This window comes from Salvelinus fontinalis, chromosome 31, assembly GCF_029448725.1.
Source record: "Salvelinus fontinalis isolate EN_2023a chromosome 31, ASM2944872v1, whole genome shotgun sequence".
Classification (NCBI taxonomy): Eukaryota; Metazoa; Chordata; class Actinopteri; order Salmoniformes; family Salmonidae; genus Salvelinus; species Salvelinus fontinalis.
The window spans coordinates 28099959-28125331 of record NC_074695.1 but is presented as its reverse complement, the minus strand read 5'-3'; the positions used below and the strand labels follow the sequence as shown (position 1 = coordinate 28125331).

The 25373-nt window shown below is 44.7% G+C and overlaps 2 protein-coding genes across 2 annotated transcripts in view; both read right to left on the bottom strand.

Moving 5' to 3' along the window:
- LOC129829977 (V-set and transmembrane domain-containing protein 2-like protein) overlaps nucleotides 1–11624 on the bottom strand; it is a 34609-nt gene extending 22985 nt beyond the window's left edge. The window contains exon 1 of the mRNA XM_055892056.1: nucleotides 10896–11624. Within this exon, the coding sequence (XP_055748031.1) occupies nucleotides 10896–11013 (118 nt within the window). The 5' untranslated portion in view covers nucleotides 11014–11624. The remainder of the gene's footprint in view (nucleotides 1–10895) is intronic.
- A 2406-nt stretch (nucleotides 11625–14030) lies between these two features.
- LOC129829974 (beta-catenin-like protein 1) overlaps nucleotides 14031–25373 on the bottom strand; it is a 38585-nt gene continuing 27242 nt past the window's right edge. The window contains exons 14-16 of the mRNA XM_055892052.1: nucleotides 18839–18976; nucleotides 18584–18656; nucleotides 14031–14386 (exon numbers count right to left, since the gene is read on the bottom strand). Coding sequence (XP_055748027.1) covers nucleotides 14298–14386; nucleotides 18584–18656; nucleotides 18839–18976 — 300 coding nt within the window. The 3' untranslated portion in view covers nucleotides 14031–14297. The remainder of the gene's footprint in view (nucleotides 14387–18583; nucleotides 18657–18838; nucleotides 18977–25373) is intronic.

The following is a 25373-nucleotide window of genomic DNA, read 5'->3' as shown; positions in this document are numbered from 1 at the left end:
ACAGTGATGCTGAAATTCACCTCCACCTAAATCTGCTTCTCCTCCGTTCCCAAAGGGATTCTCATTGGGCGGCCTGACACCAAAAATAAGAAATAAACGGCCTTCTTGGATAACATGTAGTCAAGGGGAATCAACAAAACAGCTCTCTCTTTTTCTTCTCCATCCATTTGTGGTGACTTTGATGAATGATGTAGCTCACTGCTTATGTTTAGAGCTCATCTGAAATGAATGGAATCAGACAGGAGCAAGCTGGCGCACTGCAGATACCAAGTCAGAAGTCCTATATAGACAGGAAAGTCTTGTTGGAACATTCCAGGTTATCTAATACAATAGCAAACAGTGTGATTTGCTGTTTCCGAAAGGTAAAAACAAGATAGGGAGAGATTCTGTTAAATGTGTACTTTTGTTACACATTTTCAACATGATTATAAACATGACTTAAAAGTACAGTTAATACCTGGATTTTCTTTTTACATTTCACTGTTATTCTTATACTCAGTCCTAGCATACTATGAGCTCCATCCTTGATGAGCTAGCCTGTTTAATGACTGCAGAATACCAGTCAATATCCTTCACAAGAAGAGAAAGACAGATAAATAAAAGACACCTGTCCTACTTTTTCATTCCATCTATTTAAAATAAAACACTTCTGCAAACTCTGAGACAGAGACTTTCTCTCTGTCCTTGAAAAGCACAGAACACCATCCGGCTTTTCAAGAGTCTCTCTCGATGCCACATCAGTGGAGCCTTTGACAGTGTGGCTGTAGAGAGAGCGCAGCGATGAGTTTGACGTGCCATATTAAAAAGAATAACAGCCATGAAAAGTGTCACATTTGATAGGCTGAAAGACATCAACCGTCTGCAGAAAAGTCCCCAGACAGCCTGAGAGGGTGAATATGACGTCCTGATAATAATTTATCTGCAGCAGGATGTATACTATCTTGTAGCTAAATGTATTTTCCTTCTAAACATTGTCCTCCAGTGATGAAAAAGCCTGGCCAGCTAAAGTGATGACAAGTTCAATCACATCTAACAACTGGGGGGATAAGCTAGCTATTAACTGTTCATCACAGCAGTGCACTGCACTCCAAATAAGCCTACATGAATCTAACTTGTGTGTCACTGCACCGAGTAACCCTATGGTCATTATCTTTTAATATCACACCAACATCTCTCTCTCCCCTCCCTCCCACTCTCCCTCCGCTCCAGCTTATTCATTTGAGGAGCTGTCAGGTTGTTTTCCAGTCTGACAGTTCAAGACGAGCGTGAACTTTACCACTGACACAGGACAGCTTTGCACCTGTCACAGCTTGTCTTGCTGAGGGGGAGCAGGTGCCTCTACTGGTTATGGCAGACACAGAGATCTCTATGGAGTCTACTTTAAAAACCCTATAAAACCTCTTAGCGCCTCCCCAAGACCCCACAGCTAGTCAGACGGGGGTTTATGGATCTCACAGACTAGAGATGCATAGGGAAATGTTGATTTGTTTCAGATGATAGATGCTCATGTTTCCCTGGTTTAGAATGACAAATACCCCACAAGCATAAAATATGCCTTAATGTCATGGTATTGTATAATTGTGTATGATATGATAGCCAGATGGTGATCTAATTACATGTAGCCATAGCCCTATTTGGTGTAATGAACATATCATTATGATACGGTCTGTCCTTGGCTAAAGCACCCATCTAATAACAAAGTAACTGGATAGAGACAGCACCCCTGCCGAAGGGAGATGTGAGGCAGGCATTAGCTCTGAGCTGCAGGAGGTGTGTGCAGTCAAGCAATACAAAACCACCCAAAAATGTAATTTACCATTCTACATTACTGATAGGTGCAAGCCATCCAGCCCAGCAGCCTTTTGAAATACCAAGTAGCCCCTCAAAGGTTTCTGACAGCAATTAGAGGGACTGGTGAAAGACAGACACACTGAATATGAAAGACAGGAGCACTGCATCGCTGGCAGGCAGCAGAAATAGCACTACTGATTGGTATTCAAATGATGCTGTGAATAACATGCGTGCATATATCAATTCCCTGTATTAATGCTTAGTCGTCAAATAGCCTGTCCTACTAAACTGCTTCACAGTTATTCCAACGTTTCTACACGTTTATCTGCTCTTGTTGTGTAAAATACAGCCTTGTAGATCATTAAAACTATGAAAATATGATAACACCATGAGACACATTGTAAATACACAGAGAAACAGAAACAGAGTGAGTCTCCTGTGTATTCCCATCTCCCCCTCTGGGTGAGTCAGTCCACTCCCAGAATGAGATGATTGAACAGCATTGCTGGGTCTCCATTCACCCACTGTGCATGAACTAGCCGCTCCACAGCAGCACAATTAGGGCTGGTCACTTCACAGAAATAGAGACATTATAATGGATGTCCCTGTCTCAACATGGCCCCAGGCCAGCCTTCTAATTGAGCCAGGCCTCTGATATGATGTATGGGAACATGGTGAATGGTTAACGTTGTATTTCCACCATGATAACATCGTTTTTTTTAACACCACTGTGTAGGCTACCAGACTGAATAATACTGGAAACTAGCGTATGTACTTGCAATAGCTACATACTGTAAGCCTATTGCAAAGCAGTTACATGAATATGGATCTATATTGTTTGTACTGATGTGACCCAAATCCATCTCAATGTGTTTTTCTTCAAACCCTTGAATGTTGTCTAATGCTGATAATGGGAGTAATAATTTTTTGGTGCCCATCAGTCATGTGATACTGATGTCAAAACCTATGAATCATCAAGAGTGGGCAAAGTAGTTTCCATGATGGTGAAGTGTCCAACTCAGTGCATATGACTGTTATTTAATGATGACTTCAGACCTAATACTGACAAAAAAGGAAGAGCTTGCGACCTTATAAAAGCTATTTATCACACTCAAAAAACATTTTATGTGTGTGTAACGGATTTCTAGCTCTTCCTCCTCCTCGGACTAGGAGAGGCGAGACGGATCAGATGACCAATATGCAGCGTGGTAGTTAGACATAATGAATTTATTGAGCAGGACAAAAAACGAACTATACTTGATACTAAACAAAATAAAACGAATGTAGACTGACCTGAACGTAAGAACTTACATGTAACGAAGAACGCACGAACAGGAAAAACAGACTACACAAAAGAACGAACGTACAAACAAACCGAGACAGTCCCGTGTGGCGCGACAAACACAGACACAGGAGACAAACACCCACAACAATCAATGTGAAAACACCTACCTTAATATGGCTCTCAATCAGAGGAATTTAAAACCACCTGCCTTTAATTGAGAACCATATCAGGTCACCCTTTACCAACATAGAAACACATAACATAGACTGCCCACCCAAACTCACGCCCTGACCGTCAAATACATACAAACTAACAGAAAACCGGTCAGGAACGTGACAGTGTGGCTTGTCCTTACAAACAAAAGAGATATTATACTTAAAATGGAGGAGCTTCAGACCTCACAAAAGCTATTTATCACACTCAAAAAACATACACATATGTATATATACATATATACAGTTCAAGTCGTAAGTTTACATACACCTTTGCCAAATAGATTTAAACTCAGTTTTTCCCAATTCCTGACAATTAATCCTAGTAAACATTCCCTGTCTTAGGTCAGTTAGGATCACCAATTTAGTTTAAGAATGTGAAATGTCAGAATAATAGGAGAGAATTATTTATTTCAGCTTATATTTCTTTCATCACACTCCCAGTGGGTCAGAAGTTTACACACACTCAATTAGTATATGGTAGCATTGCCTTTAAATTGTTGAACTTGGGTCAAATGTTTCGGGCAGCCTTCCACAAGCTTCCCACAATAAGTTGGGTGAATTTTGGCCCATTCCTCCTGACAGAGCTGGTGTAACTGAGTCAGGTTTGTAGGCCTTCTTGCTCACACACGCTTCTTCAGTTCTGCCCACAAATTTTCAATAAGATTGAGGTCAGGGCTTTGTAATGGCCACGCCAATACCTTGACTTTATTGTCCTTAAGCCATTTTGCCACAACTTTGGAAGTATGGTTGAGGTCATTGTCCATTTGGAAGACCCATTTGCGACCAAGCTTTAACTTTCTGACTGATGTCTTGAGATGTCGCTTCAATATATCCACATCATTTTACTTCCTCATGATGCCATCTATTTTGTGAAGTGCACCAGTCCTTCCTGCAGCAAAGCACCTCCACAACATAATGCTGCCACCCCCGTGCTTCACGGTTGGGATGGTGTTCTTCCCCCTTTTTCCTCCAAACATAAGGATGGTCATTATGGCCAAACAGTTCTATTTTTGTTTTATCAGACCAGAGGACATTTCTCCCAAATGTACGATTTTTGTCCCCATGTGCAACTACAAACCGTAGTCTGGCTTTTTTATGGCGGTTTTAGAGCAGTGGCTTCTTCCTTGCTGAGCAGCCTTTCAGGTTATGTCGATATAGGACTCGTTTACCTGTGGATATAGATACTTTTGTACCTGTTTCCTCCAGCATCTTCACATGGTCCTTTGCTGTTGTTCTGGGATTGATTTGCACTTTTCGCACCAAAGTACATAATCTCTAGGAGACAGAAGGCGTCTCCTTCCTGAGCGGTATGACGGCTGCGCGGTCCCATGGTGTTTATACTTGCATACTATTGTTTGTACAGATGAACGTAATACCTTCAGGCATTTGGAAATTTCTCCCAAGGATGAACCAGACTTGTGGGGGTCTACAATTTGTTTCTGAGGTCTTGGTTGATTTCTTTTGATTTTCCTATGATGTCAAGCAAAGAGGCACTGAGTTTGAAGGTAGGCCTTGAAATACATCCACAGGTACATCTCCAATTGACTCAAATTATGTCAATTAGCCTATCAGAAACTTCTAAAGCCATGACATAATTTTCTGGAATTTTCCAAGCTGTTTAAAGGCACAGTCAACTTAGTGTATGTAAACTTCTGACCCACTGGAATTGTGATACAGTGAATTATAAGTGAAATAACTTGTCTGTAAACAATTTTTGGAAAAATTACTTGTGTCATGCACAAAGTAGATATCCTAACCAACTTGCCAAAAGTATAGTTTGTTAACAAGACATTTGTGGAGTGGTTGAAAAACGAGTTTTAATGCCTCCAACCTAAGCAAACTTCCGACTTCAACTGTATATATATATATATATATATATATATATATATATATATATATATATATATTTATATATATACACTGCTCAAAAAAATAAAGGGAACACTTAAACAACACAATGTAACTCCAAGTCAATCACACTTCTGTGAAATCAAACTGTCCACTTAGGAAGCAACACTGATTGACAATAAATTTCACATGCTGTTGTGCAAATGGAATAGACAAAAGGTGGAAATTATAGGCAATTAGCAAGACACCCCCCAAAAAAGGAGTGATTCTGCAGGTGGTGACCACAGACCACTTCTCAGTTCCTATGCTTCCTGGCTGATGTTTTGGTCACTTTTGAATGCTGGCGGTGAACTCACTCTAGTGGTAACATGAGACGGAGTCTACAACCCACACAAGTGGCTCAGGTAGTGCAGTTCATCCAGGATGGCACATCAATGCGAACTGTGGCAAAAAGGTTTGCTGTGTCTGTCAGCGTAGTGTCCAGAGCATGGAGGCCCTACCAGGAGACAGGCCAGTACATCAGGAGACGTGGAGGAGGCCGTAGGAGGGCAACAACCCAGCAGCAGGACCGGTACCTCCGCCTTAGTGCAAGGAGGTGCACTGCCAGAGCCCTGCAAAATGACCTCCAGCAGGCCACAAATGTGCATGTGTCAGCATATGGTCTCACAAGGGGTCTGAGGATCTCATCTCGGTACCTAATGGCAGTCAGGCTACCTCTGGCGAGCACATGGAGGGCTGTGCGGCCCCACAAAGAAATGCCACCCCACACCATGACTGACCCATCGCCAAACCGGTCATGCTGGAGGATGTTGCAGGCAGCAGAACGTTCTCCACGGCGTCTCCAGACTCTGTCACGTCTGTCACATGTGCTCAGTGTGAACCTGCTTTCATCTGTGAAGAGCACAGGGCGCCAGTGGCGAATTTGCCAATCTTGGTGTTCTCTGGCAAATGCCAAACGTCCTGCACGGTGTTGGGCTGTAAGCACAACACCCACCTGTGGACGTCGGGCCCTCATACCACCCTCATGGAGTCTGTTTCTGACCGTTTGAGAAGACACATGCACATTTGTGGCCTGCTGGAGGTCATTTTGCAGGGCGCTGGCAGTGCACCTCCTTGCACAAAGGCGGAGGTAGCTGTCCTGCTGCTGGGTTGTTGCCCTCCTACGGCCTCCTCCACGTCTCCTGATGTACTGGCCTGTCTCCTGGTAGCGCCTGCATGCTCTGGACACTACGCTGACAGACACAGCAAACCTTTTTGCCACAGTTCGCATTGATGTGCCATCCTGGATGAACTGCACTACCTGAGCCACTTGTGTGGGTTGTAGACTCCGTCTCATGTTACCACTAGAGTGAGAGCACCGCCAGCATTCAAAAGTGACCAAAACATCAGCCAGGAAGCATAGGAACTGAGAAGTGGTCTGTGGTCACCACCTGCAGAATCACTCCTGTTTTGGGGGGTGTCTTGCTAATTGCCTATAATTTCCACCTTTTGTCTATTCCATTTGCACAACAGCATGTGAAATGTATTGTCAATCAGTGTCTCTTCCTAAGTGGACAGTTTGATTTCACAGAAGTGTGATTGACTTGGAGTTACATTGTGTTGTTTAAGTGTTCCTTTAATTTTTTTGAGCAGTGTATATTATATATATAAAATAAAATAAGTCAAGCTGCTGTCTTCATCGGTTTGTTTTGGGACACCCATAGGTGTAAGCAAGCTATTTGGAGAAGCAAATATCAGCTGGACTCCACTAAAGCAAATCAACACGACTCCACTCCTCATGCTGACGGCCAACAGATGAGCACAGAAAAGCCCTCCCCAGGAAGTCTGCAATTGCCACCGCAGCAGTCATGTGTTTAATGTGAGACAAGATTGCTCACTCTTCCAATCAGAGCCCAGAAAGTTCCCTCTATCCACTCATCTTATTATCAAGGCTGGAGGAAATATGGTTCTGCTCCCTGTGGGGAGAGCCAGGGAGTCGGTGACTCCCAGAGACACTGGCATGAAAGGGACATAAGAGAGACTCTCTGACTCCGTATCACCAGTTGAAAGGCAAATAGTTTCTTCTCCAAGGTGCTTTGGGGATATGTTTGGCCAGAGACATAAGGACATGAAAGGGAAATGACGGGGAAAATATCTGTTCACTTTGAGGCGCTTACAATCCACAATAACCATCAGAACTGAATACTCAGAGAGAAAACACATTGAATGACTGTTGGCTGACCCTACAGTTTGTACTGGGCTGTGTTTGAAGTGGGCAATCTGGAGAGAGAGGAAAGGAAAAAGAAGAAAGAGAGAAATGGTTGTATCAGGAAGACTGTAATAGGGGCCCTGCTCATTCAAGTACTTTGTGCTCCTTATGCTGCTGGACATTATGGTCAACCCACTGCTACTGTAGGATAAATGGTGGTAGGCTATATAGAACCAAAAAGAGTTCAATGGTTCGCTTCATATAAGGCCCTCAAAATACACACACAAAGCAGTTGTTTTTTTGTTGTGTAATTACTTTACATCTAAACGTCTAATATATATCCTCCCACTCAAATGACAGAGTGGATAGGAGGTGTGTCATTCGGAGCAGCTTATACAGACTGGTCTCAGGGTAACCTGGTCAGGCTGTGGCCTCAGTCCCCTTTCCAGCAGAGGGACATCTGTCCCAGGAGGATTCGTCCTAGCTGGGCCTGGCAGGGAGAGGAGAAGTGTTGATGCCAGCCCAGCCCAGTCCAGCCAGGGCCCCACCGCTGAGAGCAGGTCAGAGACCAGCCTGTCAGCCTCTCCTTCTCAGCGTGAGCCTGGCTAATGAATAGTCAACACAAACTGCTGAGAATAAAGCAGAAGTTAGTTGAGGGCTAGAGCAAAGAGCAAAGAGAGGACATAGACGTTTGGTGGCTGTTTGTTTGTTTTATAGCAGCCCTAACTATTGTTGAAGAGGACATTCCATTTATTCAGTGGCCTATTGGGTTGAAATAATGTTACTGTTATATTCCTGATCTGTATACACTGTTGGCTCTCAGTATCTCAGTCTCTACGTGGTTGTTTTCTTTCCTCTTTAGCACTTCATTGATTAATGTCATTGATTGGCTAGATAAAACCCACTCTGGATATTCCTGGCCTAAATTAGGATTTAATTGAAAAGTAACAACCAAAACAGTTGTTGATGCAGACTGCATAATTCAGAAAATCTGTAGTGAATGACAAATATTTTTACTTTCACTATCTGATTTTCGGCTTTGGGAAATGCTAACCGACTCTCTATCAACAGCAGGGGCACTATAATACTTAACCCACCTTGGAGCCCTCCAGGTCTAGTGTGCCCCACCCCTGCTTTATGCTAAGTCCCTGTCACCTTTAGGTAAGAGGCAGTGGGAGAGTCATGCACCTGTAGAGGTGTTGGCAAGCTGTGGATTGACACAGCTGGCTGTCTAACAGCGTGACCTGTCAGCCTGGTTTGTCTGGGTCCAGCCCACTGGCCAGAGGTTGACCCACACACCCTGGAGGAGCAGGTAATGAGCTTCTCACACCCTGATGAGGGGCTGAACTTTTTTTCTACACATTCATTTTGGACACCAAGATGCTTTCCGTTTTTAAACTGGTTTACCCAATGATGAGTTTTACCAGGGCAACATATTCCATGGTGGAAAAACATCAAGCAGTTTTCCTCCCTCTGCTTTTCCTTAGATTAAAAGTTAATGAATCACAGGGGGATCTCACTTCTGTCACTGATCACACAACCCAATCAGAGAAATGATACCATGCATGTTATCATACTAGTATCTGCTAGTAATACCAGTGGGCACAATGGTGATGGTAGAAGAAGATTTGGCAGAAGTAAGCCTCTGATGTTCACTTTGTTATAGGGGATCATCAGTATCTTGCTCAAGGGCATGGAGGCACTTAGCCCCACACGCAATCTTCTCTTCTCGACAGTCCATTTTTCTACCCATGCCAAACGTCTGCCCGACATCTGCTGAGCTGACAGCCAAGCAGTTGGGATCCCAAACACAAGATGATGAAGCCAGACAATACACATTTAGCTGAATGATGCAATTGTAAAATAGACAAGAGGAAGCCAGATACAGTGTTGGTGCATCATCAGAGTATGAGTCTCCAGCACAGATGTTTTTGCCCTCCAGCTAAGTAAGTCTTTTGACCATTGTAGCTTATTATTGGATTACCCAATGTTCAAATGTCCCTTGTTATCCACTCAATTCTGAAAAGGTGAGTATTGTGCCAGAATATAGGCTTGATGTATTATTAAAACTACCACCTGCAGCGGTTCTTTCAACAGTTAGGCGAATTTTCATAAGCTGATAATTATATTGTTGTAGCTATTTAATTATGAGGCCAAGATCAAAGTAACAAAACTGACATAGTTTAGTTGAAACAAATAGAAAACTTTCACAACCATTTTTCTTATAGACTAAATACAATTGTTTCATATGAATATTATGATATTCCTTTAAAAAAATGATTTATTGAATGTAGCCATGCATTTCTTTATAAAATTAATTGTTTATGTATTGGATACATTTTATTTAATGCACAATATAGAGAGTTACTGCACCAGCAGTATATTCATCATAATACATTACATGACTAAAAGTATGTGGACACCTGCTCGTCAAACATTCCAAAATCATGGTTATTAATATGGAGTTGGTCCCCCCTTTGCTGCTATAACACTCTTCTGGGAAGGCTTTCCACTAGATGTTGGAACATTGTTGCGTGGATTTGCTTCCATTCAGCCACAAGAGCATTTGTGAGGTCGGGCACTGATGTTGGGCGATTAGGCCTGGCTCGCAGTTGGCGTTCTAATTCATCCAAAAGGTGTTCGATGGGGTTGAGGTCAGGGCTCTGTGCAGGCCAGTTAAGTTCTTCTACACCGATCTCGACAAACCATTTCTTTATGGACCTCGCTTTGTGCACGGGGGCATTGTCATGATGAAACAGGAAAGGGCCTTCCCCAAACCATTGCCACAAAGTTGGAAGCACAGAATCATTGTACGCTGTAGCGTTAAGATTTCCCTTCACTGGAACGAACAAAGGGGCCTCCTCCACCAAACTTAAGTTGGCACTATGCATTCGGGCAGGTAGCGTTCTCCTGGCATCCGCCAAACCCAGATTCTGTCAGACTGCCAGATGGCGAAGCGTGATTCATCACTCCAGAGAAAGTGTTTCCACTGCTCCAGAGTCCAAAGGCGGCAAGCTTTACACCACTCCAGCCGACACTTGACATTTTGCATGGTGACCTTAGGCTTGGGTGCGGCTGTTTGTCTATGGAGATTGCATGGCTGTGTGCTCGATTTTATGCACGTCAGCAACGGGTGTGGCTGAAATAGCCAAATCGACTAATTTGGGGTGTCCACATACTTTTGTAGATACAGTGTATTTCTGCTTCTACTCTTGTACTGCCATGAGCATTGTCAGTGTACTAAGTATGAACTATTATTTGACAGAAAACGGTAGGCTATGTAGATTTGACCATAACAAAATGTAGTTCAATAACTGTGCATATATAGAACATGAATTAACCCAAGGCGCTTAACTGATATTAATGTACAAAATACATAGCTCATCCTTCTACCTCAGGTGTTCCCTTATAAAGAAAAACACCTTCGCATCAGTTGCCTCCACTCTGAACACACTCACTCCCTCTATACCAGCAGCATCTTCCTAGTGTTTACGGTTTGCTTTGTGAATTTTGCTCACTCATATCATTACAATTGAACCAAATAAAACATTAGAGCGTAGAAACATACCGTTCCCGGAGATGTGGTTCACTAACTCTGCGTGTCCACCTTGCATTGTGGAGGCAGTAAGTTGGATGTAGAGTCCCATGTAATGTAAAGTCCCTACTATCACCCCAAAGGCACCCATCTCTTTTTTCTGAGATTCCAGTATTCTTTGCCACTCTCTCACATTAGGTGTAGTAAGTTTACAAAATTAAATCCAGTTAACGTGTTGTAACGGTTTGAGACTAAAGCACAGGTCGCTGATATGAAGCTGTGTGATGGTGCAGCCGCCCGCTAGTTCAAGTCGCTGATATGTCTCTTCAGCTTGGTCGGCTTTGGATGCGACTGAGGGAGATTTTCCTTCACACAAAAAGGGGAGTGCCTCGGCTTGCATTGGGGAATATCAATTAGACGGAATGATCTGAGCGAGTGATTTATTGAATAAACTTTTACAAGACCGTAATTCTTAGAGCTGTAGAACCATCCATCATTGACAAACTATCCGTCTGAACTGCATAAGCATAAAGACACACGATGCAAAGCGAAAAAACAAATTATGACAATTGATGCCACAAAAGTACTTGGTCAATTAACCCTGTTGGATATCAACAGGTGGACGATTAATTAATGTCTTTGCCTTCATCAGCGACATGTTGCTAATCTCAATTCGAAGGCAAGTTTTAATGCGATTCAAAAATAATGTTATGACTGGTGTATTTAGGTTTTGCAGGTCTGACTGCATGCTGTGTGGTATTGCGCTCATATTATCCCCTAAAGCGAGTGACTGAAACATCCTATCACTGCTTTGCTATCATCAAACATGCCATGCGCCGCAAAACTCAAGCAGAGTTAATGTAGGGAGCTCCGCATGACAGTTAATATGGAATTTGAGAAAGAGCTATACTGAGGGCAATTTATAGTTTTGGGAGGAAATATTTTCCTGATCGTCAAGCCTAACATAGGCTATTGTCTCCGGTTTGGTCGTAAAAGCACACAAAGGCATCAATGCCATTTCAGCACCATGGACAGCACCAAATGAACAGGATGAGCCCTGCACCCCGAATGCAGCTGCACACAGCACATACAGTGAACAGACTATGGGATAGCATAGCACCATTGGGAATGGAATTGCTTCAATTATCTTCTCCATAGAAGTAACACACTATGTAAATATTCTATGTTGCAGCCAGGAACATTGAACATGTATTCCTTCTCATTAACTTTGCCTTATCACGTTCAGAGATAGTGTTATATATTTTGTTTTAATAGCCATTCAAGGCAAACGGTCTAGAATAAGAATCTGTAAACCAGGATTGAAGAACACTGCTACAGAATTTAACTAAAGATCATGTGGTTAATAATGGTAATTCAGTATCCATTCCATGAGATAGCTCCTTTACCACGAAAAGTGTAATGATTTAAGGGTCTTACATTGAATCTTCCACCAGAACCCAATATATTAAATAACATTCAAGATACAGTTTGTCTTCCCACCATGTACACTAAGGAAGCAGGGACAAAATCACAGCACAGTTATATTCAATCACTTGTAAAACACAATTATTCTACCTCCTCTCAGCTGTGAAACTGCTGTACAGCAACTGTTAACACGGTGGCGTCATAATCACTGATAAGAGATACATAGGGTGTGTTCCTGACAATACAATATGCAAATGACCATTCTCTCGTTATAAGCAATATTAGAGCGTAGGTTGCAGAGCAGCTGTTACGCTGTTGGAGAATGGCCTCCTCCCCGTCGTGACGACGCCACAGCAACCCGAGACATGAGTGATTGGCATGGCAAGATTGCTCCCACATGCTCTTGACAAACATCACTATGGTGATGTCCTTGAGTCTCTGCGTGAGCCTGGGCCGGTGGCTCGCTCTCATTTGCATGTAAAGTTCGATGCTATGGCAAAGAGAGCATCAATAAAAATGCACTCCCTCGTATGACACCCCTGATCACATATGGCCTCTTCTAACGCATCACACACACAAACAGGATTTATTAAAACTACTTTAAGATTCTAGTTACCAGGGAGACGGCAGTAATTGAGTGTGAAAAGTGTTGGGAGATCTTGGAAATCCATGACCTATTGCACCAGCAGAGCATTAGACTGAACAGCTGTGAGCAATATGAAGCATTCCATTTCTAAAACGGAATGTTTTATGTAAACATCTATGCTGAGGAAAGTGGCATTAGGGGTGCATGGGGCATAAGCACTGAAAAGTAAACAAAGACATGGGACAGAAAGCTGTACTATTGAAGAATATGCATAATAATGTTCTGCATCACATTAGCCAGGAGGGAGATGTTTTGTATGAAAATGCTCTGCAGGCCTGGAGTTTGAGAGAAGAGAGAATGGTCTGTGCCCAATGTAGCTGTGTGTGCTTAGCTATTCTGCTTCCTTCAATAACGTCAGAATTGCATGAAATCCCTCGTTACTCTGCCAAGGACAGTGCAGACAAGGTAGTGTGGGTTGACAAGGATTTTCACACATTTGCACATGATCAAACCACAGAGCCCACATATAGGAATGTTTTCCAAGCACATTTCATTTCTATTTTAAACCAAAAATGTTACTTTTGTTTCTTTTAATAAGATGTGCGAACAAAGCCAACCCGGCCTATTCCACTGGGATTCACTGGGAAATAATATGAAAAGACATGGTGCAGTATGATACCGGGGCATTTATGCCATCATGGGAATCCCAGGCATCAGACCACATTACCACTCTATGTGCAGGATATATCCCCCTGTGACTTCACAATCCAACTGCGGCAGTCCTTCTGTGTAGAAGAGGCATATATTCAGACATCATTCTCCCTTGAAGTAGAGATACAGCAAATGCCATGTTTAAAAACATTACATGTGTATACTTGAAATAATACCATTCTAGTCTTACCAGTTGATGGCAAAAGGCCTGAGAGTGGATGGCTAGGCATCTTCTCAGGTTGTATGTCATCATGCCCCTGGCCTACACTGGTCTTTCCTCAACCTCACTTCCTGCAAACACAACCCTGCCAACAGTAACAAAAGTTGCCATGCCATGTAAACAGAAATCTTTCTACCTTATAACTTAAGTCTTTATCTCAAAATAATAACTGAAATGAGGTGTAAATGAGGGTTTTGTTTTCATACAAAAAAACATCTTATCCAGATAGGATTTTATTACCAAATGTTTATTATAAAATACACAAATCAAAACACCACAAACATGTGAGTCTGAAAGTTGCAGCTTAAGACTGTGTATCTTTGTTAATATATTTTTAGTCACTATGGTCCATCACATGTTCCAGCACAGAGAGAGCAATCAATACACCTTCTCTGCACTTGCTGGACCCTGGTATCTTCTGTCTGAGTGTGTGGATGTCGATGTCGAAGCTCTGACCACTGGTCAGGTCACTCCCCCCAGTGGTTGATTAGGGTTAGAAGTTCTCCAGCAGGTCCATGATTCTCTTCTGCTCGCTCTCTTTGAACTCCTCACTCTTCCCGTCACCAATGTTTTCAGCATACTCTGGAAAAAGACACACCACCAAGTTGAGTTTGGCTGACTATGAGCTCTTCATGCAGTCTTCTTTTTAATCAAACCTCTCCATGGGCATGGATCCTGTAATCCACACACATCAAGGGAACTCAACCCTAGGAGGATGTTCCTGAATTACAATGACACAACTCCCACTCTTTTCCTATCTCTCACATCCAACCCCAGCATTCGTGCGTGAACACAGAGCACACACCCAGTTCTCCATACGTGACTAAAATAACCCAGGGTTTAGTACCAAGACCAGACTACAAAAAGGACAGATTTGGAAAAGGCTGCAGTCTGGAAACCTAGAGAAATAATTGGTGGTATACCTTTTTTTATTTACTGAAACTGTATCTCCAACCCGATGTTCTAGCCTGTCGATCCAGTGTTATCAGTGCAGTATACTGAATGTTTATTGCTATATCCCCGGACTTACACCTCATCTCTCAGGGGTACATAACTTCAGCCTATATCCCCGGACTTAAACCTCGTCTCTCAGGGGTACATAACTTCAGCCTATATCCCCGGACTTACACCTCGTCTCTCAGGGGTACATAACTTCAGCCTAAGTTCCCTGCCAACTCACACTACACTAGACACTTCTCTGACCGAGGAAAACTCACTGTGGAAATCCCGTCACACAGGCGTAGCCTCAAAGCAGCAGTCTATTTGTGAGTAATGTGAAGGAGAGTTTGCAGAGGCCAAGAGTAGGTAGCTCCCACTTGCAAGATGACCAATTAAGCCCTGGGACCTTGAGAGGATTGCCCCCAAAAACGTTATTTTAAAATGCCAGAAAATAAAGAATAAATTCATTTTTATGACAATGGCCTGGGGCAAGAGGAAAAACATGCCCCCCAAAAAATTCTGGGGTGAATCACAAAAAGTCTGCACACAGAGAAGACTAATCTCCTCATGAGTTTCACTGTCCACAGCCACGACCATGAGCAGAAATTCAACACTATACACAGGGGTATCAAGCAGTAACAAAAAAAAGGATTCCAAATTGTTTCTTGAAGTCCAACAGTCTACATCATACCTTGCTCATTCAGCCCAAATGTGTGTGAGAGTCAGCAGGGTTCCTTAAGTCACCCACAAAATCCCAACATCCCCTGGAATTAGCCTCAAGAAGACAGACTCACTCTCCAGAACCACTGGCTGGCATTCTGAGGCACTCCTCCTGTCACCGCGGCAACCAGGCCGAGGGGAATATGGCGTGACAAACGCTGCCATTTGCCGGGTCACCAACTAGGGCTTCCTGCTCGGTCGCAAATGTCGCACTTCATTTTCGTGCAAGTCTCACTGTCGACAAGTAGGTTAATCATCCAAGGATCTCTTGCAGAATGGAGAAAACTTTGAAAATGAATGACTGACAATTTCATCTGACTTCTGACACTTTCAACTGTCACCTCTGATGTGTCACTGATGAGTTTACAAGCTGAAGAGGGAGTGCAGACTGTGCAGTGCTTGTCAAGACACTGAAGAACTGCAATGCTACATTTCCACCAAGAACAACACGTTTAAATCTGTAGTTAGTAGTCTGGAAGACAGAGGACATGACAGTCACACACAACATGACCATGGGATCATTAAGATTCTGGATGGCACCGTCCACCACACAGACTTCACAGGTTGGGCCATTTTACTGAGCAGCTGTCGATCTGAGCTAGTCTATGAGGCCACAGCTGGTGCTGGGTAACTTGAGAAAACTACATTCTTAATTCCCCAACACAGTTTCATTGATACCTTGCTTTCACAGAACCTCCCACACTGAGCTGAGGGCCAAAAAGCCACATCCGGTGGGAGCGAGTCAGACGACAAGGTAATTTGACCCGGCATGGCCACTGGGGCTGTTGGACAATAGAGGCCTGGACATACAGTGCTTTCGGAAAGTAGTCAGACCCATTGCCCCCCCCCCCCCCCCCAAAAAAATACGTTACAGCCTTAATCTGAAATTGATTACATTATTTTTTATCCTCAGAAATGTACACACAATACTCCACAATGAGAAAGCAAACAGGTTTTTAGACATTTTTTGAAAATGTATAAAAAATTAAAAACAGAAATACCTTAAGTATTCAGACTCTTTGCTTTTGAGACTCAACATTGAGCTCAGGTGCATCCTGTTTCTATTGATCATCCTTGAGATGTTTCTACAAATTGGAGTCCACCTGTGGTAAATTCAATTGATTGGACATGATTTGAAAAGGCACACACCTGCCTATATAAAGGTCCCTTAGTTGACAGTGCATGTCACAGCAAAAACCAAGCCATGGTGTTGAAGGAATTGTTTTTAGAGCTCTGAGACAGAATTGTGCTGAGACACAGATTTGGGGAAGGGTACCAAAAAAAAGTCTGCTGCATTTAAGGTCCCCCAAAACACCATCATTCTTAAATGGAAGAAGTTTGGAACCACCAAGACCCTTCCTAGACCTGGCTGCCCGGCCAAATTGAGCAATCGGGGGAGAAGGGCCTTGGTCAGGGATGTGACCAAGAACCCGATGGTCACTCTGACAGAGCTCTAGAGTTCCTCTGTGGAGTTCATCTGTGGAGAACATTTCAGAAGGACAACCATCTCTGCAGAACTCCACTAATCAGGCCTTTATGGTAGAGTGGCCCGACGGAAGCCTCTCCTCAGTAAAAGGCACGACAGAGATTCTCTGGTCTGATGAAAGCCAGATTGAACTATTTGGCCTGAATGCCAAGCATCACGTCTGGAGGAAATTTGGCACCAGCCCTACAGTGAAGCATGGTGGTGGCATCATCATGCTGTGGGGATGTTTTTCAGCGGCAGGGACTGGGAGACTAGTCTGGATCAAGGCAAAGATGAACGGAGCAAAGTACAGAGATCCTGCTCCAGAGTGCTCAGGACCTCAGACTGGGGCGAAGCTTCACCTTCCAACAGGACAACAACCCTAAGCACACAGCCGAGACAATGCAGGAGTCTCAATGTCCTTGAGTGGCCAAGCCAGAGCCCGGACTAAATGTAATATTGTAAATGTGATATTTCACTTATTTTTTTAATACATTAGCACCAAAAAATATATATACTGTTTTTGCTTTGTCATTGTGGGGCATTGTGTGTAGATTTATGAGGGGAAAAAAACTATTATTTCAATTTTAAAATAAGGCTGTAACCTAACAAAATGTGGAAAAGTCAAGGGGTCTGAATACTTTCCGAAGGCACTGTATATCCTGCATCATCTGGAGCAGACAGAATGTAATATGGCCAGGGTTTCCCAAACTTGGTCCCTGGGACCCCTATGGGTGCATGTTTTGTTTTTTTCCCAAGCACTGCACAGCAGATTCAAATAATCAACTAATCCTAAAGCTTTGAACATTTGAATCAGCTGTGCAATGTTAGGACAAAAACCAAAACGTGCACCTCTTGGGATCCTGAGGACCGAGTTTGGCAAACGCTGGCCTAGTGTATAATTGAATAAAAGTGATTACATAAGTATTAATTCATAGAATCGGTGTGAGATATTAGGCAGCAATAAAAACATATATTTGGTCATCATGAGCGGTCATCATCACGGGCCACTCCACCAAAAAGCTATTTTCTTTTCATTACAAAAGATCAGGGTTAAGTTCAGAGCCATTGACGTCCTCGCTGCATCTATTTAACCTTTTCATGCTGCCATTTCCAATGCAGGAGTCAGCCTTTTAATTGTGGAGGTCAGGGGTGAGAATCCCACTCTGTGGGCGCGCACACACACACACACACACACACACACACACACACACACACACACACACACACACACACACACACACACACACACACACACCTGAGCATGAATATAAAGTGTCTCTCGAGGGACAGGAGACTGGGGATGAGGGGCTAGTGCAGCAGATCAACATGACATTCGCTACCCTGTCCAAACTGTGACACATGACGGATGGCTCCATTTACACTACTACATGTCACCAGGGCTGAAAGAGCCATGCAGTCCACAGCTTCCTGGTATTAGTTAGTTGACAATGACATACAAGTCAATAAATAACTGAAAATACAATAACATGAATATATCAACTAAAACCAGAGAGGACAGATGTATTTATGACCTTTAGGTGAAGAAGGAAGGAGTGAGGCTGGTAAATAGGCTAGGTGTTGTATGGCTTTGGAGTAAATCCACGTCAGTGCTAGTCTCTCTGCCTCTAGCAGGGTGGGGAGTGGACTCTCACCTCTCATGATGTGCCGCACCACTTTGACAGAGCCTCCCCTCAAATTGAGGATCTGATGCACCCTCTGCTGCAGCTGAGAGGAAAAAAGGAAAGACAGGGTCATGACTTTCACTGAATCCCTGATAATGGTAGCGGACTGTACCCTGTGACGTACAGTTACACTATTTCACTCAGAGGTTTAGCTAAGAAGATACCTAGAAGGTACCAGAAGCAGGAGCTGAATCTCCATATACATTGTGCATACAGACATCCTACCTGGGATATCCCAGAGTTGCTGATCTCCACCATGATATAACAGAGCAGCTGGAGGACAAATAGTCCAGCATCCAGCCTCCGTAGGTAGAACTCATCCTCCATCACATCATCCAGAATCTCACCACGTTTAACCATGTCCTGTCACACACACAAACACACACACAAAAGGGAGGGATAAAAAATGGAAGGAATGATTAATTCAAGTGTTGTTTCTCAACCTTTGCACATCCAATTTCTTTATTGATCATGTCAACCTGCAAATCAATTGATTAAAGAGTTAAGTGGCTAGAGGGTCTGCTCTGTTGGCATGCACACCTACATAGTTATCAATCTTAACAAATCGGTCCGTATGCCAATAGTGTATGGCTGTCAATGCACAACGGCCACATGAATCATCATTCTGAGCCATTGAAACAGACTGAGGAGAAGGGGCTTCTAACATGTGGTGCCTAACTCCTAACCATGACGACTTGACAGTGAAGAACTTCAACAGAACTCTGATGTGCATGTTAGCCCTTACCCTGCTTCCAGCCCAGGTGGGGAACTTGACAGTTGGCATTCTTTAATGGATATAATCACACTGCTGGACATTGGCCTCCTACCTCAGGACTAAATCTCCTTTCAAGGGATATTCTTGCATCAGAACCCCTTGGAGAGGGAGTCATATTTCTGGCATGCACACAGCAGCAAAAGTGTGCTTTAGCAGACGAACAAAGGGCATCTAACAGGAAAATGAAATCGACGCTCTATATATGCGCAAACAAATAGAGGATCCTTTAAAGAGGTTTGTGATGAAAACAAATTGCTCTTCAAATGAGGAGCCAAAGGGTAATACTGTGTGCTTGACATTTAGATTCAAATACTGAAGCCGGTCTGTCTGTTGGTTTGAATTTGAAAGCATTACAACTTTTAAGGGCTTCATCTCTTCAAATAAATCACACATTCAAGCTAGGAAAATGTATAACATTAATCTTAAAATATCTCTAGTCTGTCTCACAGTATAAACCCAGATAACTATTTTGGGAACTTGCAAGAATTTGCAACTGTAGCCTGTTTAGACGTAAAACAATAGGCCTGCCCATGATTTAAAAAACTATCCTTAAAAAAAACATTGAAATGGAGGAAAACTTTTCCTCTGGGGAGAAGGCTGGTGCAGCTTTCAGAACAAAACGCCTGCTTGTTACAAGGCGGTCCTCTCATGCAGGCTTGCTACTGCATCAGACCCAGTGGATAAAAATGGCTGTATATGCTAATGTATAGCAAACCCTTGGGACAAGGGGACTAGCAAACATACCAGTTAGTCCGTTCTCATTACACAGAAAAACATTTTCAAAGGAAGCCTGGATGACTCAATTAAAGGCCTAAAGTTCTGACAACCAACTGCCAAGGAGAAAGTAATAAGGACAGATTCTTATTCTTTTCCCTTTCCACATCCTATTCCGGCACAGGTGTTAATATGACAACAGCAAAATGGAACGAACGCTGGCTCTATGCTTTTCCTCTGGTGGGATGCAAAGACTGAATTAATGTGACTTCCTTGTCAGCACCTTCTTTGAGCTTACTGTTGCCGTCTGTACTCTGTAGGGCTTACTGAATCCTTTCACTTGTGTTGCGTAAGAGTAGCTGAGGTAAAGGGAGAGAACTTGCTAAGAAGGAGAGAGATGCTGATTTTCCCTTTTGATAATCGCACAGATGACCATTTAAGTCAGGGATCATCAACTAGATTTCTTTCTGGAGTGGATGGTCAGGAGGCCGGAACATAATTACAAATCATTTGTAGACTGCAAATTGACCGCAAGAAGCCCAAACAGATATCATATTTGACTAAAACAATAATTTAAAATCTTGCTTAGATTTGTATACAATAACATATTATGCAGGGGAATACTTTGGAACACATTTCCAAAATTAAAATCTCTTGGAGCTGATTTGATGGTATTTTTACAGTCTTTAATGCCCAACAAATCAAATAAAAACATTGGGGGCCAAATAAAGTCACGGGCCTGCATCGCCAGTTGGGAATCCCTGATATAGGCCTTTCACAAATCAAATGGCATTTTCCTCTAATTTGATCTAACCTAGGTAATAGAGTCCCAGAAAAACAGGCAACCACCCACAAACAAACATAGCTGTCTACACACACACACACTTTAAGCAATCACAAAGCTCAATAAGACTAGCAGTTGGCTGGGAGATGAGTCAGCGCTATTGGACCTTTCAAGGCATGATCCCTACCCAGCTCCCATCAATCCCTCAGCACACAGCCAAAGCCCTCCTGCACACAGAGGCTGAGGTAATGGATGTCTGAGCTACAGCTCCATTCCCGTAATGAGGCAGGAGCAGGTCAGGAAGACAGGAAGCAGGGAGAGAGAAGAGGAAAAATAGCCAATGCATTGAAAACCAACCACGTACACTAAAAATTGGAAGAAAGGTATGGTAGGCTATAGGCAAGGTGGGGGAAGGCGAAAGCAAGTTGCATTTCTGGATCCTTTGAAATCCTTTCAGCATTGAAACACCCAGTTATGAATGTAGTTTGCAAGCCGAATGTGCAGGGTGTGCATGTCTACATCTATAGCATGATCATTAGGATAGTGTGGCTGACTACTAGAGGAGCTAGTGGTAGTTACGACTACTCCTAGGTCCCTGGCTGCAGTCAGCAGAGACCTGACTAACCCGACAGTGGCTGCAGCAGGGTTTCTGTCAGGAAAATGTGTCGCCAGACATTTGACCGGCAGTATTTTATTTTACTGGACATTTGAGAAATTTAACAGACCTATACGCATTGCGTGTGTAACCTAATTAGACCGTTCACCCACGGTGCTCAGAATGACAGAAACCACATTTAGGTTATTTTAATTCATATTAATATGCAAGTCGAGGATGCAACAATGTGCGGTCCTTCTTGTGCACTTTAAAGATGTTAGAACAACTGACCACATTTACTTTTCCTCAGCCAACAAGACGAGTAACGAACAGCAACATCACTATCCTATTTAAATTCTATTGGTCAGTTTGTCAAGAAAGAAATAGCCTATTCCAAACAGACACTTGGACAGATTTTACACTAAGTATACAAAACATTAGGGACACCTTCCTAATATTGAGGTGCGCCCCCACCTTTTTGCCCTCAGAACAGCCTCAATTCGTCGAGGCATGGACTCTACAAGGTGTCGAAAGCATTCCACAGGGATGCTGGCCCATGTTGACTCCAATGCTTCCCACAGTTGTGTCAAGTTGGTTGGAAGTCCTTTGGATGGGAGACCATTCTTGATACACACAGGAAAATGTTGAGCGTTAAAAACCCTGAGTGTTGCTTTCTTGACACACTGAAACCGATACACCTGGAACCTACTACCATACCCCGTTCACAGGCACTTCAATCTTTTGCCTTGCACATTCACCCTCTGAACAGCAGACATACACAATCCATGTTTCAATTGGCTCAAGGATTAAAAATCCTTCTTTAACCTGTCTCCTCCCCTTCATCTACACTGACTGAAGTGGATTTAACAATTGACACCAATAAGGGATCATAGCTTTCACCTGGTCAGTCTATGTCATGGAAACAGCAGGTGTCCTAACGCAGTAGGCTATGCATGAAAGTTTGTTCCATAATGCAATTAGCTGGAAAACCACATTGTCAAAAGCACACCGCACACAGGAGCGGTTTCATGTGACAGGGATGAAAATATCCATTAGATATTTAGAAAGAGGGGAGCTCTAATATGCAACAACTAACCTGAGCTGCTAATATGACTAGGATTGTGCCTTTGGCTACTGGACAATGAAAGAAAGTTGATATAAAATAATTCCACGGATAAGGTATGATTTTGGCTAGGCTACTTTGAAGCAAGGTAAGATATGCATCATAATATGTAGTAAAGCGTTCAGGTTTCAAACATATATGTTTTCAAAATGCATACGGCCTCCAGCTCATTGCGGAGTGGTGTGTAAGGCGCTGATGAAGCCTGCCTTGTGTTGCCTACGCTGTGTAACGCGCTGATGAAGCCTGCCTTGTGTTGCCTACGCTGTGTGACGCGCTGATGAAGCCTGCCTTGTGTTGCCTACGCTGTGTGACGCGCTGATGAAGCCTGCCTTGTGGTGCCTACGCTGTGTGACGCGCTGATGAAGCCTGCCTTGTGGTGCCTACGCTGTGTGACGCGCTGATGAAGCCTGCCTTGTGTTGCCTACGCTGTGTGACGCGCTGATGAAGCCTGCCTTGTGTTGCCTACGCTGTGTGACGCGCTGATGAAGCCTGCCTTGTGTTGCCTACGCTGTGTGACGCGCTGATGAAGCCTGCCTTGTGTTGCCTACGCTGTGTGACGCGCTGATGAAGCCTGCCTTGTGGTGCCTACGCTGTGTGACGCGCTGATGAAGCCTGCCTTGTGTTGCCTACGCTGTGTGACGCGCTGATGAAGCCTGCCTTGTGTTGCCTACGCTGTGTGACGCGCTGATGAAGCCTGCCTTGTGTTGCCTACGCTGTGTAACGCGCTGATGAAGCCTGCCTTGTGTTGCCTACGCTGTGTGACGCGCTGATGAAGCCTGCCTTGTGTTGCCTACGCTGTGTGACGCGCTGATGAAGCCTGGCTTGTGTTGCCTACGCTGTGTGACGCGCTGATGAAGCCTGCCTTGTGTTGCCTACGCTGTGTGACGCGCTGATGAAGCCTGCCTTGTGTTGCCTACGCTGTGTAACGCGCTGATGAAGCCTGCCTTGTGTTGCCTACGCTGTGTGACGCGCTGATGAAGCCTGCCTTGTGTTGCCTACGCTGTGTGACGCGCTGATGAAGCCTGCCTTGCGTTGCCTACGCTGTGTGACGCGCTGATGAAGCCTGCCTTGTGGTGCCTACGCTGTGTGACGCGCTGATGAAGCCTGCCTTGTGTTGCCTACGCTGTGTGACGCGCTGATGAAGCCTGCCTTGTGTTGCCTACGCTGTGTGACGCGCTGATGAAGCCTGCCTTGTGTTGCCTACGCTGTGTGACGCGCTGATGAAGCCTGCCTTGTGGTGCCTACGCTGTGTGACGCGCTGATGAAGCCTGCCTTGTGGTGCCTACGCTGTGTAACGCGCTGATGAAGCCTGCCTTGTGGTGCCTACGCTGTGTGACGCGCTGATGAAGCCTGCCTTGCGTTGCCTACGCTGTGTGACGCGCTGATGAAGCCTGCCTTGTGTTGCCTACGCTGTGTGACGCGCTGATGAAGCCTGCCTTGTGTTGCCTACGCTGTGTGACGCGCTGATGAAGCCTGCCTTGTGGTGCCTACGCTGTGTGACGCGCTGATGAAGCCTGCCTTGTGGTGCCTACGCTGTGTGACGCGCTGATGAAGCCTGCCTTGTGGTGCCTACGCTGTGTGACACGCTGATGAAGCCTGCCTTGTGTTGCCTACGCTGTGTGACGCGCTGATGAAGCCTGCCTTGTGTTGCCTACGCTGTGTGACGCGCTGATGAAGCCTGCCTTGTGTTGCCTACGCTGTGTAACGCGCTGATGAAGCCTGCCTTGTGTTGCCTACGCTGTGTGACGCGCTGATGAAGCCTGCCTTGTGTTGCCTACGCTGTGTGACGCGCTGATGAAGCCTGCCTTGTGGTGCCTACGCTGTGTGACGCGCTGATGAAGCCTGCCTTGTGTTGCCTACGCTGTGTAACGCGCTGATGAAGCCTGCCTTGTGTTGCCTACGCTGTGTGACGCGCTGATGAAGCCTGCCTTGTGTTGCCTACGCTGTGTGACGCGCTGATGAAGCCTGGCTTGTGTTGCCTACGCTGTGTGACGCGCTGATGAAGCCTGCCTTGTGGTGCCTACGCTGTGTGACGCGCTGATGAAGCCTGCCTTGTGGTGCCTACGCTGTGTGACGCGCTGATGAAGCCTGCCTTGTGTTGCCTACGCTGTGTGACGCGCTGATGAAGCCTGGCTTGTGTTGCCTACGCTGTGTGACGCGCTGATGAAGCCTGCCTTGTGGTGCCTACGCTGTGTGACGCGCTGATGAAGCCTGCCTTGTGGTGCCTACGCTGTGTGACGCGCTGATGAAGCCTGCCTTGTGGTGCCTACGCTGTGTAACGCGCTGATGAAGCCTGCCTTGTGGTGCCTACGCTGTGTGACGCGCTGATGAAGCCTGCCTTGTGGTGCCTACGCTGTGTGACGCGCTGATGAAGCCTGCCTTGTGTTGCCTACGCTGTGTGACGCGCTGATGAAGCCTGCCTTGTGGTGCCTACGCTGTGTAACGCGCTGATGAAGCCTGCCTTGTGGTGCCTACGCTGTGTGACGCGCTGATGAAGCCTGCCTTGTGTTATCTACGCTGTGTGACGCGCTGATGAAGCCTGCCTTGTGTTGCCTACGCTGTGTAACGCGCTGATGAAGCCTGCCTTGTGGTGCCTACGCTGTGTGACGCGCTGATGAAGCCTGCCTTGTGTTGCCTACGCTGTGTGACGCGCTGATGAAGCCTGGCTTGTGTTGCCTACGCTGTGTGACGCGCTGATGAAGCCTGCCTTGTGGTGCCTACGCTGTGTGACGCGCTGATGAAGCCTGCCTTGCGTTGCCTACGCTGTGT